This window comes from Colius striatus, chromosome 10 (assembly GCF_028858725.1).
Source record: "Colius striatus isolate bColStr4 chromosome 10, bColStr4.1.hap1, whole genome shotgun sequence".
Lineage (NCBI taxonomy): Eukaryota > Metazoa > Chordata > Aves > Coliiformes > Coliidae > Colius > Colius striatus.
The window spans coordinates 20,375,736-20,393,184 of NC_084768.1; the positions used below are offsets into that span (position 1 = coordinate 20,375,736).

The following is a 17,449-nucleotide window of genomic DNA, read 5'->3' on the forward strand; positions in this document are numbered from 1 at the left end:
CGGCGGTGAGACGGTGCCTCTCTCCCTTGTGTTGCGCAGAGATCGATGCCCCCAAGAACCTGCGGGTGGGCTCCCGGACACCCGCCAGCCTCGAGCTCGCCTGGGACAACAGCGAGGCTGAGGCACACAGCTACAGGGTGGTCTACAGCACCCTGGCCGGGGAGCACTACCACGAAGTCCTGGTGCCACGCGACACTGGTCCCACCACTCGGGCCACCCTTGCAGGTATGCATGCACCTATGTGCCCTTCAGTTGTTCTTATGCTGGCACATATTTGAGGCTGTTTGAGGCTTTACTAGTTACTGGGCAGAAGATTTCCCTTGGGAGAAAGCTCATTTTCACCTCTGAGGGTCCGGATTTGGGTGCTGGAAGTGAGCGATGCACCTCCAAGTGATGCACATCCAGGTGATGCATCTCCAGCAAGGGTCTGTCCAGGTGCCAAGTAGAGCTGGCAAGGAACAAAATGAGAAATGGGGAGAGAAAGACTTCTTAGGATAATCTACAGGAAAATATTATTTTGTCCTTCTTTCTTTTCCTTGCTGGGAAAGAGACGCAGGCATTGTTGCGCCGTAGGCAGTGGTGGGGAGCCAGGCTGCCCAAGTTCATTGCTTTTTTACAAATCAGGCACAAAGTAGACACAAATCCAGAGACACTATTTTTGAGCAAGTCCTTCAAGCAGCACGTTATTCAGGCCAGCATGGGGGGTACCACCGGGGGCTGCAAACACCACCCACCTCCCGTTGCCAGGAATGTCCCAAACACCTTTTGCAGCAACACAGCAAAGTACTGTGTGAGCTGGTTTCCTTTTTTGTACAACTACAACTGCTTGCCTGACAAATTACAGCTCCACTGGCTTTTTTCTTTGAGCAGAGAAAACACTGACTTACATGCATGCAAAAAACATCAATCACTCAGCTTGAACTTCTTCAGTATGGCAGAACAAGTTCTTCTACAGGGATCATCTTTGCCCTTCTGGGATGTCCTTGGCCCAAAGAAGGCTCAAGCACCTCTGCTATATGGAACTATAGGAGTAAATTCAGTGGGAAAGTCAAATGTGAAGTTACAGGCACAGCAGCACCGAGTCACGAGGAAGGCTGGAGGCAGAGAGCAATTAGAGCAGCTAGCCTGAAAAAATGTGGTATATCATAGAATCACAGAATGGTAGGGGTTGGAAGGGACCTTTAGAGATCATCCAGTCCAACCCCCCTGCAGAAGCAGGTTCACCTAGATCAGGTTGCATAGGAACGTGTCCAGGCAGGTCTGGAAGACCTCCAGGGAAGGAGCCTCCACATCCTCCCTGGGCAGCCTGTGCCAGGGCTCCCTCACCTCAACAGTGAGAGAGTTTTTTCTTATGTTTAAGTGGAACTTTTTGTGTTCCAGCTTCATCCCATCACCCCTTGTCCTGTTGCTAGATACCATAGAAAAAAGGGATGTCCCAACCTCCTGACACTCACCATATATGGAAAGTAGAAAAACATTAGTGAGAGTTTCTGCTGCATTCATGAGGAGGACACACATGAAGAAATGGGATGAAATCAGAGACCCAATGCTGGCCACCTGATAGCTTTCCTCTAGGACATTTACTGCCTTTCTAGGTGAGAAGCGTAATAAATAGGACAAATTCCCCTCCGTGTTGCAATACTACTCCAATGATCCAAACTGCCATGACACCCATGGCAGAGCCTGAGCTTGCCTTGGGGATGTGGCAGCCTGAAGGCTCTTGTTATTCTCAATAAAAATAGAAAAAGCTGCCAAGCCTCTACCAGGCTCAGGCAAGGCTATGAGAACCTCCCCCTCCAGAGCAAGCTCCAGAGACGCAGAGGCTTAAGTCAATAGCAGTAAGTGATTTTTATATAGTGCCTCCATCATCACCTAAGTGCAGAGCTTCTAGTTCCCAGGGTAATAGGTAATAAACAAACAACTATATAATAAAAATATAATCACAACAGAAAATAACCCAAAAACCATTCTGCTGGGAAAAAATACCCCAGAAAGCCAGGATGGGCATAGTGTGGGTGGTACTTGAGCTCTCCCATAGCTCCATTACACACGTTAGCCCTGTCCTCAAAATCTTGTTGCACATGGTGCAAAGCCCATCAAGATGGGTTTCCAGCCACCTGGGACTTGTTGGGATCCACACACAAAAGCAATCAGCAGTTCTTCCAGCCGCCTTCATCTGCCTGCAGGAAAAGTGAGGAGCGGGGCTGAGCACAGCTAATCAAAGATTTAAGCTTAAAAATACAGCAAGCCTTGCCCTGCCCCATATGTCTCTCTTCAAAATCAGCATTTGCACAGAAATATCCATAATTTTGCTCTAACCAAAAGCACTGGGAGAGAAAAGGAATCGTTTTATATGCTCCTGCTCATTCCCTCTCCTTCCCCTTCCTACCAGGCTCTTCTCCTTTTCAGGACACCTGAGAGACTTACTGGGCAGAGACAATGGGGGTCCATCTCCCACCTAGCACTAAGACTGCACCATAGCAAAAGGAGAGAAAGGGGGATGAGGGTTTCCCTCTCTCCTGGGGAGGAAGGTTTTGGTGGCTTCAGGGGATGCTGCCCCTTGGCAAGGCAGGATGAGGCTGCACTGGAAGTTTTATGACTTTCTCTAACCCTGTGGGAAAGATCATGAAGTATAAGGAGGAGGGGAATAAATCTGCCAGCAGCTAAGCAGAGGCAGGAGATGCTTTACAGAAGTAAAACAAAGATCAGCACGAGGTGCATGGAAAAAGAGCTGGATGAACTCAATTCCCATGTCCTTTGAGTGAGGCACCACAGGATACATCCACTCCAAGATGTGGCACTTGATTCAGCTCGCAGAAAGACTGCATCTTTCCTAATTAATGTGCATTTCATTTACTCTGCATAATTTATTTCTCTTTGAGACACCAGCCTTGTGACAATATTTGGTGTTGAATCACTTTGGAAACAAATATAGCTACTTTATCATTCCCATCTCAGCTCACATACATATACACAAATTCTGTCTCAGTGCCAGCAGTTACAGAAGACCTCAGCAACAACTTCTCAAAACTGCTTATTGCAGAGCTAGAATAATCCAAATTCCCTGTCCAAAAGCATCCATGGAGCTTTTTGAAAAGGCTCAGCTCTTCTGCAACACACAGAGCAACTGCTGACCTGTGGGAGGGCTGCTTGCCCCAGGGATGTTCAGGAGGTTTCCCTCTGCCATCACCAGCCTGGGCCTCGGGGCCACTCAGCCAGATGCTGCTCTCACGTCCTTTCCTGTCCTTTGCACCCCCTGGCAGATCTGGTGCCGGGGACAGAGTACGGCATCGGGATTTCAGCTGTGATGGACAGCCAGCAGAGCGTGCCAGCAACCATGAACGCCAGGACGGGTGAGTTTGGCCTCATGGCGTGCTCCAAGCATAGCTGGCTCCTGTGGCTCAGATGTCCCCATGGGACAGACAGTTCATGCATGGGGACAAAGGTCTGCACCAACCCTCTCCCACAGAGCTTGACAGCCCCCGGGATCTTCTGGTGACAGCCTCCACAGAGACGTCCATCTCGCTGGCCTGGACCAAAGCCATGGGTCCCATTGACCATTACCGTATCACCTTCACTCCCGCCTCGGGGATGGCCTCTGAAGTGACAGTGCCTCGGGACGAGTCACAGCTCACCCTCTCAGAGCTGGAGCCTGGGACGGAGTACACCATCTCCATCATTGCTGAGAGGGGACGTCAGCAGAGCCTGGAGGCCACCGTGGATGCCTTCACAGGTAGAGAAAGACAAAGTGCGAGCGGGCCAACGGCAAAGACCACCCCACCCCACACTGGCACTTCTGTCAACCTGCTGTGTCCCAGCGCCAAAAGTCTTGAGGTGGGGATGGGGATGTGAGCTGAGGGCAATACATCCATGTGGGAACAGCCCTGTGGACCTCAGAAGGAGGATGGCTGTGCCATTGTGTGTGCATTGTCCCCTTCACCAGCAGCACTGAGCACTTAACAAGGCAGGATTGGGGGAACAAACAGCTCATGCTGTCCTCTGTTATCATGGTAGTCTGTATGTCCATAAGAAAGAGAAATGAAGCCTTGAGAGACCTAAGAAGGACCTCTGAGTGAAAACCATGCAGTTGAGAAGCCCAGACAAGCCATACCATTCCCATCACCCACAACATGGGTCTGAGACGGAAGGGTGTTTGCAGGCAGAGATGAGAAAAGCACTATTTCCCCCTCCTGGTTCTGCCTCTTAATTCCAGCACAGTTTCAGATCAATAGAGAGCCCAGAGCTCCACCTTTGCCACCTTTCTTGGGTATTTCCCATACAAGTGTTGGGAACAACGTGGCAGCTGGGGTCTGCAGATGGTTGGGATTCTGAAGATAGCTCAGGCTGCATCTCCTCTCTCCATCTTGCAGGTGTCCGGCCCATCACACAGCTTCACTTCTCCCAGCTGACATCTTCCAGTGTGAATGTCACATGGAGCGACCCATCCCCACCAGCAGACCGCCTCGTCCTCACCTACAGCCCCCGGGACGAGGCCGAGGTGCAGCAGGTCACACTTGACGGCAGCCGCAGGCATGCGAGCCTGACGGGCTTGCAGCCATCCACCGAGTACCTGGTGTCATTGGTGGCCGTGCATGGTGCCATCAGTTCTGAGCCTGTCATGGGCTCCATCACGACAGGTATCCTGGGAACACATCCCTCTGGGCATGGGACCCCACCAGAAGGGCGGGCAGGGGGACAGGGAGTGGACCTGCCTCCCACAGCTTTTCTTTCTGCTCCATCTCACCAGGAATCGATGCGCCAAAGGACCTCAGGGTAGGCAATGTCACCCAGGAGTCCATGGTGGTCTACTGGAGCCCTCCTATCGCTGCCTTCGACTACTATAGAATATCCTACCGTGCTGATGAAGGTGACGGGTCACATCACTCTTGTTCTTGCCCTGAGCTCACAGCTGCTAATCCTCCCTCTAAGCTACCAGATCATCCTCATCCCAGTGCCCTAGGCAAAGCCACCCATAGCTGAGATGGATTGAGTGGGCACAAAAGATGAGGTGTCTGGAATGAAGATGGGCAGGGACTACTGCAGTCAAGGGCCAACTTGGCACAGAGGGGCACAGGGAGTGACCCCCTACAGTGTACCCTCCCTGGGGATGGTTAATTGAGGACTTGTTCCTGAAATCCCACTTCCCTCACCCACTTCCTCTGGCTCCTCTGCCTTGGCCCCAGTTTTGTCTACGATGCTGAAAAGGTTGAGCCAGAAGAGTGATGGGCACACAGGTGTTCACCTGTGGGCACAAAACCCAGTTACGCCCAGTATCAGTCCTCAGGAGGCTTTGTGGCTTTGCTCTCCCCACCCAAGCACCTCTGGTATTCCAGGCCAGCCACGATGCCAAATCTCTTGGCTCTGTCCCCACAGGGAGGACAGACAGCACTGCCATCGCCCGTGATGCCACTGAATACGCCCTCCAGCACCTGCAACCTGCCACCAAGTATGAGATTGCGATGAAGACTGTGCGGGGCCGGGAGGAGAGCGAGGTGGTCTCCATCACTGTGTACACAGGTGGGAAGGAGCTCCTGGTGGGCAGGCAGCAACCAAACAGTGCCAGGTCCAGCCCTAGGCAGGGCTGGCAGCCCCAGCTTGCACTAGCTACCAGGTAGCTGAGAGCAAGCTGGATTTGATGCAAGCTTGAGATTAAAAGTGAGGCTCACAAGCACCCAATGTGGACTTTTGAAGTATGTCTAAGCAAAGCTTTTCCCAAATGTGCATGGGTAGTTGTGGAGGGGTGTTATAAATCTGTTCAGCAGGCATGGGGGAGCAGCTATAGCAACCTTTCCTAAAGGGAGTACAGACTTCCAGAAATAATCCCTGGAAGAGCTCTGACATAAACAGCATCTGCTGCAAAAATAAAACCCTCTACCATCTCCAGACTCTTCAAAACCTTAAAAAAATACCCCAAACCCTAATATCCCAGGCTGTGAGTCAGGAAAACAGTGGATGAGAAGCCCAGGTAGCAGAGTAGTTCAAGCTATGACACCTCTGTTCTCCAGCTAGGACAACAATAACGCCTTTGCAGGCACATGTGCCTGAGTGGCAAGGCAGGGCCAGGAGAAATGGTCTACAAGCTCTTCCAGTTCACAGCCCAGTCTCTTAATGCCTCTGATTCTCTGTCCGCCATGCAGCCATGGATGCCCCCTTGGGAGTCACAGCCACCAACGTCACCCCCACTGAGGCTCTACTGCAGTGGAACCCGCCATTGTCGGATGTGGAGAGTTATGTCCTCGTCCTCACCCGCCGCGCAGGTACACGGGCTCCATTTCAGCTCACTCCCACCTCTTCCCCACCCCACAGCCCAGGGCTCAGCGGGTGCCTTCCACAGAGGGAGCAGGGAAGGAGCCCTTGCTTTAGAAAGGCAGCAGCTGGCAGGGCTGTACCCTATTCCCAGATGCCAGCTCCTCCCTCGCATGGCCCATGGTACATGCTTTCCCCTGACCCCCACTAAGCCTCAGAGCATGGCTGTCCACACTGGAGGGGACTGGGACCCTCCTGTTTTGTTAACTGTTCCACCAGTAGCAGCCCAGGGGCAAGCAAGTACCCATCACACTTGGTGCATAGTAATGAAACCCACTACTTAAGAGAAATAAGGTATCAGGAAAACATAAGGAATGTGGGAAAAATAAGACCATCTTGTAGACCAAACACCACCATTACAGCTCAGCTGCTGCACTCCTGGTGTTTCAGCAAAACAAGTGCTTCTTGTTCATGAGGTCATACCCATAGATACACTCTGGAGGACCACCTTTAACATCTACCCTAACTCATCTCTTTTGGCTTACAGTTGAAGGAGAAACAATTCTCGTGGATGGAATCAACCAGGAGTACCAGCTGACCAACCTGTTGCCCAGTACCACCTACACAGTCTCTATGTACGCCACCAACGGGCCTCTCACCAGCCAGACCATCAGCACCAACTTCACAACTCGTACGTACAATCCCCTCCCACACTGCCTGTTAGGTGCCCTTAGCCATACACCCACCCCAGGAAAAGCAGCTAGCAAGGCTGAGCCAAAGCCCACTACATACATGTGGGTGTGGAAGTGCCAAAAGGACATCCAAATACTAGTACTGGGCACAACACAAGAACAGAATTTTAATCACAAGCATACTTATCACTCTCTGAACATTCAGCCATCCTTTTCTTTGATTTCCCCTGGATGTGGTTTCCTCAGAAGACGTTTGACCAGGCCTTTTTCTTGCCCAAGGCCATAGTCAAGAAGAGCACTACAACACTTACTTATGAGAAGCTTGGTAAGCCCCACAACACATGAATTTCAGAGCTGTTACCTTTCAGATAGAGGAGGATTTTTTGAGGGCTCAGCATGGCAGATGGAGTCTGGAGACTGAGGGCAAGGATGGGCTTCGGGCTGTAGCTCAGGGCGGCTGCAAGGTTGAATCCCAGTGCAGTGAGTCAGGAAGTGGGCTGGGTTGTTTGTGTGTGAGAAGTTGTACTTCCCTGGGTCCCTGTCCACGCTTGCAGTTTTGGATCCTCCAACAAATCTGACTGCCAGTGAAGTCACTCGACGGAGTGCACTGCTCTCCTGGGTTCCTCCTGTGGGAGAGATTGAGAACTATGTCATGACCTACAGATCCACCGACGGCAGCCGGAAGGTGAGTGAGTCCTCGCAAAGAAAGAGGCTCATGAAGTCTAGGAATAATGTGACTGCAGAAAAATGAGCAGGAGAAACCCAACAAAGCAAAAGCATTATGCTCATCAGGTCAGGGAAAGTCCAGGAGACCAGAAGTTACCTTCTACATAAGCAACACTTTAGATAAACAAGTGGGAAAAGCAGGAAAGGATTGCCTAGGGCAAAATCTCTATGCACACCTGCAGGCCTGGACAAAGAGGCCGTGCCTGGGAAGTTTGGAGAAACAGGGGAAATTCACAACTTGTGAAACACAAGCAAGCTGAGAGAGGAGAAAATGACCCTGCAAACAGGGATGCTGAAAATACCGTTTGCCCTTCTTGGAAAAAAGGCAGATAGGTACAGACAGCTAATTAATCCCACAATACAATATATTTGATTATCTAACAAGTGTGTCCATATCGGCCTGTCTGGAAGAGCTGTTACAAATGCTATCAGATATACGTCACCACAAATAGTCTTGTTTCCTTTGCTGGTGTGACTGGTTTGCAGCAGCCAAAGGATAATAGCTTTGCAGAAGGGGTTCAATATAATGCTGTGTGGCATTGGCTGACAGCCAGAAAAATCAACGTGACAGGAATTGACAGAGTCAAATCTGTCTGATAACCAGGTTTAGCCAGCTCTACTCCTTGCGATGCTTGGGCAATCAGTCATGCCCTGTATTGAAGGCATGTAGACCTCAACAGAGTCAGTAAATAGAGCACACAGACTGCAAACATTTAAATCTCCTGTGTTCAAACCAACTAGCTTTCTCCCATCTAAACCACCTCAAAAGGTGGAATGTATTCATTGACCTCATGTTGACTCAGTCCAGGGGTGTAAGCAGCCACGCAATGCTCCTCGGCCAGGCACCAAGGGCTGTGGTAGTTTGTCGCTTCCCTTCCCTCCTTGCTTGCTCTTTAGGCTCCCCATCGCTTTTCTCATCTGTTGCTCTTGGTGTCTACCTCCTTCTGGGACCCATGTACAGGAGCTGATTGTGGATGCTGAGGACACGTGGATCCGCCTGGAGGGGCTTTCTGAGACCACAGAGTACACGGTGCGCCTGCAAGCTGCCCAAAACGCCGTGCGCAGTGGCTCCATCGCCACCACCTTCACCACAGGTGAGGACTTGCGCTGCAGCCACTCAGACAGGTCAGGCTTAGCCCACATACTGTATTGGTAGACATGAACTGCTTTTATGGTCTTTGCCTCCTCAGGCAGCATTTCACCATGATCCACAGAAAGGTGTATGTATTGTCGTGGCCTACAGTGCTGCTTTGCTCCAAATTTAATGGCTGAAAGATGTGTAATACAAACACAAGATCCAGCTCAGGGCAAGGGGGTTCAAGCTTCAGAGCAGGAACTACCTACCAGGCCCTTTGCCTTGCCTTTGCCCATACTCAAATACATAAATAGAGGGAAAAAAGCCCACACAAAATTCAAGAACATGTATCAACAGCATGTATCAACTCTTGGAATGAGTGGGGAGAGATATAGTCCAGTCTCTCACAAAGATCATCAAACCATAGAATGGTTATGGTTGGAAAGGACCTTTTAAAGATCATCTAGTCCAAACCCTCTGCAATGAGCCAGGACTTCTTCAACTAGATCAGATGGCTTAGAGCCCTGTCCAACTTGATCTTGAATGTTTCCAGGGATGGAGCATCCCTGAAACTATCAAGCAGGTGCATCTCTACCACCACTGGTAGAGTCACAGTCAGCAGAGCCAACATGCCAACAAGACTGTGTTTAGACTATTCCTTCCCCCTCTAAATCTAGATAAGCCAATGGGAATTATTTCCTTTCTAAATAAAAGGGCAGGCACCCACAGCAACTGCAGCCCTCGCAAAGTGCTTATGCTCACCAGAATGCAGCTTGCATGAAAATGTCACCATTGTCCCCATCCTTTACAGCCATTCACATTAGAAACTATACAAAGCATATCATCCCCCACCCTCTTTGAAAAGCCTGTCTGGGCCAAGACACTTACCAGACAGAGTGCATTTTGTTCAGTTCTGAATCCAATTACATTTCCTCTGCGCTTCAAAAGCACTAAGAAGCTTGAAGATGACATCCACCAAAATTCCTGTCTGTTCTGCCAGCTCCATTAGGAGAGTTTTCTCTGAATTTGCTGTGGATATGCATCCTTATCCCAGTTATATGCAAAAGTCTCTTCACCTGCTTTTAAGAGATAATAGAAACTATTTACTTCAACAAAAAAAAAGAAAAGGCTTCTCTAAGGTAGTTGTGGATCAGGCTTTCCTGTTATTCTGGCCTCTTAGGCGGGCACGTAAAGTCAGTGCAATTCAGGCAGGTGATGGAAAAGTGCATGTAGTCTTTGAGGATGTTGAGGAGTCAGGAATGGAACTGCACAGGGCTGCACGGGGATAAAGCAGCAGAAAACCACTCATGTCAGGCAAGCAGAGCATTGTTTCCATTAAACAGAAATGTCAGACCTCAGCAGCATTAGAGACACCATTGCCAGATGTTACAGCAACAAAACATAGGTTTCATTTTCTTTTAAGATAAAGACAGGCATCAGCAAGACACCAGTTTCTCCTCACTTAACCCATATATCAATTAAATCCATGGACAGCATCCCTCAGCAGAGAACTGGGGTCTGGGCAGTGCACTTTGCAGAGAACAAGGACCTGTCTTTGAGGAGATGGTAAAAAACCCAAAACAAAAAAAGAAAAAAAAGCATAAAGAAAAAAGCCAGCCTTAATTGAAATTGTTTTGTTTCCTTCTGCTCACTCAATACACATCCTGGGGTTCTTCCATTCCCTCTGACATATTAATAGCTCGGCCTCTTTGTTTCATGTTTGCATAAGGTTCTTGGGGAATTGTATACAGATGGGACAAAAGGAAGAAACAGATACAGTATTTATAATTTATAGTGGTTTGAAATGTCTTTCAAAGTCTCCTTGGTTCTTAAAGATATGAATATAAATTAAGAAACAAGCAATCTCTGCAGAGCTCAAGGGACCCTGAAGTGGTTGTCTTTGAAGCAGTTTTCATTGTTGGATACTATAAAATGCAAACACTCTCTCACCAGACCTTATGCTATGGAGATGGGAAAAAATATGGGTTCCTCAATGTTTGGACAAAGGGGTGACCTCCAAGTATTCAGCTGACAAGGGTGGGGGAGATACACTTGAGCAGGAGATCACAGACAAGGGTCTGTACCGTTGTCCTACAGGGCATCACACAGTCATGATGGACACACAGAGCACATGCTTCATACCTTCTCAGTGCATAACCAAGATGCCCTTGAAAGCCACATCGCCAGCTCTGCACTCATTTACTCCATCGATATGCACCAACTGCAAAGAAAATGTATTTCCCCCTTTTGCATTAAATGAGAAAATAAAATGAGCCCAGAGCTGACACCCTAACACTGCTGGGGTCTCATAGCTAAGACTTTTTAAACTCTGAACCCCAAGTGAGACTCTTCTTCATTAGAGGACAGGTGGAGCACAGCCACACAGCCCACAGTGCCTGTCTCTAGCATCTCACACAGCCCAACTCCTGTTCAGTTTGCAAGTGACAATTATCATTTCCAAGGGCATGGATCAGGAGAATCTCCCTGGAATCAGTAAAGTCATACAACTTGTTTGGAGCTGGCAATCCTGAGATGAGAACAGGCTTTGGTATTTTGACAGCTGTCTAAATATGCTGGTGATGGCTTAAACCCCAGGGTTTCAAACGCTGTGCAGAAAGATGGTCCAAGAAGTGACATCCCTCATCATTCATAGTGATGTTACCATGCACCTTTCCAATATAGGACATATGGGACATTAATTAATATACACATACTTTTTTTTTCCCCCATCAAATCCTGTGATGTTTCTGGCAGATGTAAAGTCCCACCGTCTCACAGAATAACTTGGGACAGCAAAGCCAAGTTAGACCTTTCCTGGATCATAAGCAGTTTGGCCTGAGACATATGGAAAGGGTGTCACTCTGCTTATTTAAATTGTGCAGGTGGACGTGTCTTTGCCAACCCTCAGGACTGCGCCCAGCACTTGATGAACGGAGACACGCTGAGTGGTGTCTACACCATCTCCATCAACGGGGACCTCAGCCAGCGGGTTCAGGTCTACTGCGACATGACCACTGACGGAGGAGGATGGATTGTGAGTAGCCATGTGGCTGCCCTATATACTCTCCCCATTGCAAATTAAGCCAGCCTCATCCTACCAGCAAAACCAAGCACCACTCTGCATGGGAACAACAGCAGGCTTAATATCGCACGCTTCATTTCCCACGCCATGGGGAATGGCTCACGCTCCAGTACTAATAGTTACACTTGGAGGAATGCCCTTTGATTTATTTGACATGTTTGTTGTGCTTCTGGAGAGTAAAATCTGAGAGTGAAGCTGATTTATTGTTCTAGAAATGAAATTAATGGCCGATAGCTTTCATGGGGAATGATTCACACCGCCTGCAGTAGGAGGGTGTCAAGCATCACCTCCCGATTGGGTCTGCACAAGAGCATCTTAGAGGAAAACGCCTGTTTGGCTTTTGAATTGCACTGATACTGCTTATCTTGAAGTAGATGGACTGACAGTTTAAGTAAATAATGCTCTGGTGCTTTGATTTTATTCATGTCAAACACTTGTTCGCATGCATTACACAAAACTCTACTAGATGTATAGTCGAAACAAAAGAAATGGGCTTCCTCAAATGCTGATTTCTAGCACAGATGTTATTTTAACCAGGAAATTTCCTTCCATCTCATTATGCCTCAGAGTATTCCCTTAGATATCACAGAGAGAGACAGCCAAAATCAGAATCACAGAGAGAGACAGCCAAAATCAGAATCATCTGCTAGAAAACCAGAGGGACTACACATTGGGTAGGGCAGAAAGCTTGAAGGCTGATTCCTTCTGAAGGGAGACATGATCACTCTCTACAACTACCTGAAAGGGGGTTGTAGTGAAGTGGGGGTCGGTCTCTTCTCCCATGTAAAAAGTGATAGGACAAGAGGAAATGGCCTCAAGTTGCACAAGGGAAGGTTTAGATTGGAGATTGGGAAGAACTTTTTTCCTGAGAGAGTTGTCAGACACTGTACCAGGCTGCCCAGGGAGGGAGTGGAGTTCCCATCCCTGGAGATATTTAAAAGCCGTGTAGCTGAAGTACCAAGGGACATGATTTAGTGGTGGGTTTGTCAGCGTTAGGTTACTGGTTGGACCTGGTGATGTTAAAGGTCTTTTCCAACCAAAACAATACTATGATTCCTATTATAACATTAATTTGCCTTGGACATCATCAGACATCTCTTCATTTTGTCCAAGAATTAATTGTACTGCTGCAATTATCACTAACTGGATGGGGATTGCAATTTTTTTCCCCTGAAAGGTATGACGGAAAAACAAAGTACTGTCTTTATTTTACCTGCCTCAGTGTTTGTTGAGGTCATCCCTCTTCTCCGTCACACTGATTTTGTTCTGTCTTCTCCCACCACAGGTCTTCCAGAGGCGGCAGAACGGGCTGACCGATTTCTTCCGGAAGTGGGCAGATTACCGGGTTGGCTTTGGAAACTTGGAAGATGAGTTTTGGCTAGGTAAGACCTTGACTAGTTGTCTTTCATCGGCACGTCAAGCCCAAGCTCCCTGTACACTTGCTGCTAACCTATGCCACTTGTTGGCTCCTTGTCTTTCACCTCACTGCTCTGTGCTTTCCCTTGGACAGTTTTCCTTCCATTGTTCATTCTCTGCCCCACATATTAAAAAGTCACTTGTGGGCACACCACATAAAAGCACATTGTAAAGGCCAGCAGGTCCCTAGCTCCCTTGGTCCTCCTAGGACAGAATGGGGTACACTGGGCATCTTCATGGACCAAAACCCACCATCCTCCTTTGGATGACTACAGGTTGCATTAGTGGCACCTACAGCTCATGGACCTCACCTGGCCTTGGCCAGCAAACCAGGTGCCCAAAAGAAAGTAGGAAAGGGGTGAGCAGAAGACCCAGCACAGCTCTAAAATGAAATGTGCTCCCCCAAAACCTGAACATGAGCCAAGGCCAGCCCTGCAGTTTAAACACACTCTGGCTTTCAACAGTAACACAAAAAGCATGAGCTGGGCATGAAGAAAGCTGAACCTAGACCTTGAAGCCACCTCTCATAGCCACAGGGAGATGAAGCTTGAGTGGGGACAGAGCACTCGGATCTCACCAGTGCTAGGAGAGGCAAAGACTTAACCAGAAGTGCTGTTGCTCTTTTGTTCCTCTCCTCACTCCCCTTTCTCACAGCCATTTTATTTGGCTAGAGCTTCTTTTGTTTGCTCACAGAGCGGATCCAGGCACTGGCTCTCACTGGGTGTCTCACTGTTTGTCTCACCAGGCTTGGACAACATCCACAAGATCACGTCCCAAGGGCGCTACGAGTTACGAATCGACATGAGGGACGGCCAGGAAGCAGCGTATGCCTATTACGACAAGTTCTCCATCGGTGACTCCCGGACCCTGTACAAGCTGAGGATTGGGGACTACAACGGCACTTCAGGTACAACCTCATTGTTAACAAGTAGTAGAGAAATCCTGGGACCAGTGGGTCTGAAACTGTAAAGGAAATTCCAAAATCAAAGCTTACTTGTCTGGAGCAGTAAGACACAAAGCCATTCACTTTTCTATGGTCCGTCAAGCCAACCAGGCTGATAAATCCCACTAAGGACATGGGGAATTTTCCACTGGGGATTAGATATTAAATATCAGAGGCATTGCTGTTCAAGTAACCAGGCCAGTCGTCAGAGGTGCCACCTCACTTGGCAATCACCGCAGCTCTCTGTCGATGATGTGCTGGAGGGTGTATTTATCACCCTCCCACAGCAATGGAAAAATCTGAAATCCTCTGCATTGTTTCCTCACACACAGGCCAAACATGTTCCAGTTTTGCAAGGGCACTGTCACACCTGCTTGCTCAGTGATGCAACAGAAATAGGCTTTCCTCATCAGAAAGCAGTGGGTGATGGAGGGAGAGGGTCTCTCTCACAAGAAGCTATAGAGGGGTATAGCTGCAGCCCCTCTAGCTGGGATAGACATGCCCAGTGACTGTAAGTCTCCATGATCCATACAAAACTTCACCTCTGTGTACTTAGCAAGGAACTCCACATCATATCTAAAATGCAGGAATTTTCTTATAGAATAGCTGGTAGTTGTCACTGGAAGAGAAGAGACGGGGATCTTGGTTGCATACAACACAGCACTTGCTCTGACTTTGTCTCAGGCATGAGGCACTCAATCTATTGCAAAAACACCAGTAACAGTGCTTCAGACATGATTCTCTCCCATCCCTCACGTGAGCTCATCTTCTAGGCGTCTAACCAAAGAGCTTCTGCTCCACCTTGAGCACAGAAAAACAAGGCTCACCAAAGAGTTCATTGCCAAAAGTTTTCTAGAAAGCTTCCTGGTGGCTGGATTGCCAGAGAGCTAGCATGGGTCCACTTCATACCTTCTTAGGGACCACCAAGGGGCATAATAAGAATGTCTCTTGTAGGTACATTGCTCGAATATAGTAACAATTGTACTTCACTTTGACTCTTCTTTCACTCAAAAGCAGCTCTCCTAAAGAAGGCCAAGCACCTTGGTTCAGGGGTCAAATGCTTTGTCTCCTTTGGGAGAGAAAGTTGTCTTGGGCTAACAGGAGGGAAGAAGGCTGAAAGCATCTTGAATATATACAGCAAAGCCAAGCTTCAGGAAATCAGGAATGCCCAAATCTAGGGTTCAATTCATTTCTGAAACACTGAAATTCAGATCTAAACCCATACAGCATTTTATCTGCAAAACCCAGGCAGCCTCTCAGATTTGCTATGGTCTGTACTGATACTAAACCGACAGCAGAGGCCCTCAGATGAACCAACTGTGAGCAATTCCAGCCAACATCATTCCCAGACCTCAGCTGCTTGAGCTGTTGATTGGCAGGCTACCACACATACCAGAGCATCCTAGTTTCTTTGTGAAAACACCAGATGGCTCAGGCTTCATCACCTCTAATGGCCCCCCTTTCCACAGGGGACTCCCTCACTTATCACCAGGGCCGGCCCTTCTCCACCAAGGACAGGGACAACGACGTGGCCGTGACCAACTGCGCCATGTCCTACAAGGGGGCCTGGTGGTACAAGAACTGCCACCGCACCAACCTCAATGGCAAGTACGGAGAGTCCCGGCACAGTCAGGTAAGAGCAGAGCTGGGCTGAAGGCCGTGGCCATTTATCCTATGGGTGAGACCAAGTGTGAGAGCAAGCCTAGGCTAGGGCTGGGGCTGTGTGGTGCCAGGGGTCTGTGTGGTGCTCCGGGGTCAGGAGCACCGTTGGGGTGACCTGAAAACAGCTGGGGGAAAGGGAATGCCCTTCAAGCCTTTTAGGCTGATGCTTCATGCCTCATACTGGCTGCCGTAGTCATTTACTGTGGCACACTTATGTTACATTAAAACAAAAAACCCCACATATGACATTTGATCAGGAGCCTTTGAGCAATGAGGAAAACCAGTCAAGCCAGAGCAGCACAAGAGGTTCTTGCCCCTGCTGCAGCTAGTTCTTCCTCTGGCCTCTCTAAGACAGTCAACCTTATTTCCTTCCTCTCCCACTTGAGTTTCTTGTTAGGTCTTTTTTCACCCTGTGCCTTTCTCTCCCTCCTGCCAGGGGATTAACTGGTACCATTGGAAAGGCCACGAGTTCTCCATTCCCTTCGTGGAAATGAAGATGCGACCTTACAACCACCGTAACATCTCTGGGAGGAAGCGACGGTCCCTACAGCTCTGAACCAGCTGAATGCCCTCCTGTCTCCCACCACCTGACCTTTTCTGTCATTTGTTTTGTATTTTATACTATGAAAAGGGAAAAAGAAAAACCTTACTGCTTGTCTGAGATAGCAACCTGCCCCTCACGAGTGCTGGAGGGAAGCACGGCACAAGCAAAGGCTGTGGGAAAGACCTCATTGCTTTGCATCTGTCCCAGAGAAATACCAAATTTCCAGACTCCCTACCCTAATACTCTGGCCCTTAACATGAGAAGAAAGAGAAAGAGACAGATTTTTTGATATTTTTTTAAAAGATGTAGGAATCTCTGTAGAAACAGGACATAGGTCCAGGTAACCCTGTTAGAATTGTTTGTCACAAGACTGGTGGCAAAATCCTTCCCTGCAGGGACCTTGATGCAGCCATTTCTACCCCAGTCATGGCCAGGGACACCTGTCCTCTCCCTGCCTCCCTGTCCCCTCCTGGCTAAGCTTCATGCCATCTTGTAGACACCAACTCTTCCAGCAGGCAAAGGCTTGTATCTCCTTCTGGCCTGGTCATCCCTCCCTACGTGTGTGGAGACAAAGCAAGGACAAGCAAACACAAGGCCCACCCCATCTCCAGTTTTCACAGATCACACCAGGAGGGTTTGGAAAGTATCTGCATATGTAGACAAACTCTAGAGAGCCCATAGCTCACGTGTTGACCCAGTCAAAGTCATCCTCGTGTACATGGGATGTAGGGGAAGAAGGGCACCTTCATGAGCCTCATCCACTCCTCCAAGCTGAACTCATCCTAATTCAGGTGCTCTATGTCTTGCCTAGGTTATGCTGATGATGAAGAGAGGAGTCTAATTAGAGGACCTGGAAGAAAAATCATTACTTACAGTCTTGAAGTCAGGGGCCCATTTCCTCTGCTATTTCTACATTCCAACATATTGTATCTCACTGAGGCCATTGGTTTCAAACCAGGGCCTCAGAGAAGGAGCAGCAACCAAAAGAGCTATCATAGAACCACAGCACAGCCTGAAGCCGGCAAATGGCCCAGCCCAGGTGTTCTTGGTCAGGGACCTCCAC

General features: G+C 48.7%; 1 protein-coding gene across 2 annotated transcripts in view; it reads left to right on the forward strand.

The window, feature by feature from the left end:
- The window catches only part of TNR (tenascin R), a 29,289-nt gene extending 12,891 nt beyond the window's left edge, over positions 1-16,398 (forward strand). Inside the window, exons 7-21 of one of the 2 annotated variants that reach the window (XM_062003726.1) lie at positions 40-225; positions 3,264-3,353; positions 3,470-3,733; positions 4,371-4,637; positions 4,748-4,867; positions 5,374-5,517; positions 6,138-6,257; positions 6,794-6,937; positions 7,493-7,623; positions 8,626-8,758; positions 11,622-11,773; positions 13,107-13,203; positions 13,983-14,144; positions 15,650-15,813; positions 16,279-16,398. In XM_062003726.1, the coding sequence (XP_061859710.1) occupies positions 40-225; positions 3,264-3,353; positions 3,470-3,733; positions 4,371-4,637; positions 4,748-4,867; positions 5,374-5,517; positions 6,138-6,257; positions 6,794-6,937; positions 7,493-7,623; positions 8,626-8,758; positions 11,622-11,773; positions 13,107-13,203; positions 13,983-14,144; positions 15,650-15,813; positions 16,279-16,398 (2,294 nt within the window). The remainder of the gene's footprint in view (positions 1-39; positions 226-3,263; positions 3,354-3,469; positions 3,734-4,370; positions 4,638-4,747; positions 4,868-5,373; positions 5,518-6,137; positions 6,258-6,793; positions 6,938-7,492; positions 7,624-8,625; positions 8,759-11,621; positions 11,774-13,106; positions 13,204-13,982; positions 14,145-15,649; positions 15,814-16,278) is intronic. The other variant, XM_062003727.1, reaches the window with a different exon arrangement.
- Positions 16,399-17,449: the final 1,051 nt, after the last annotated feature.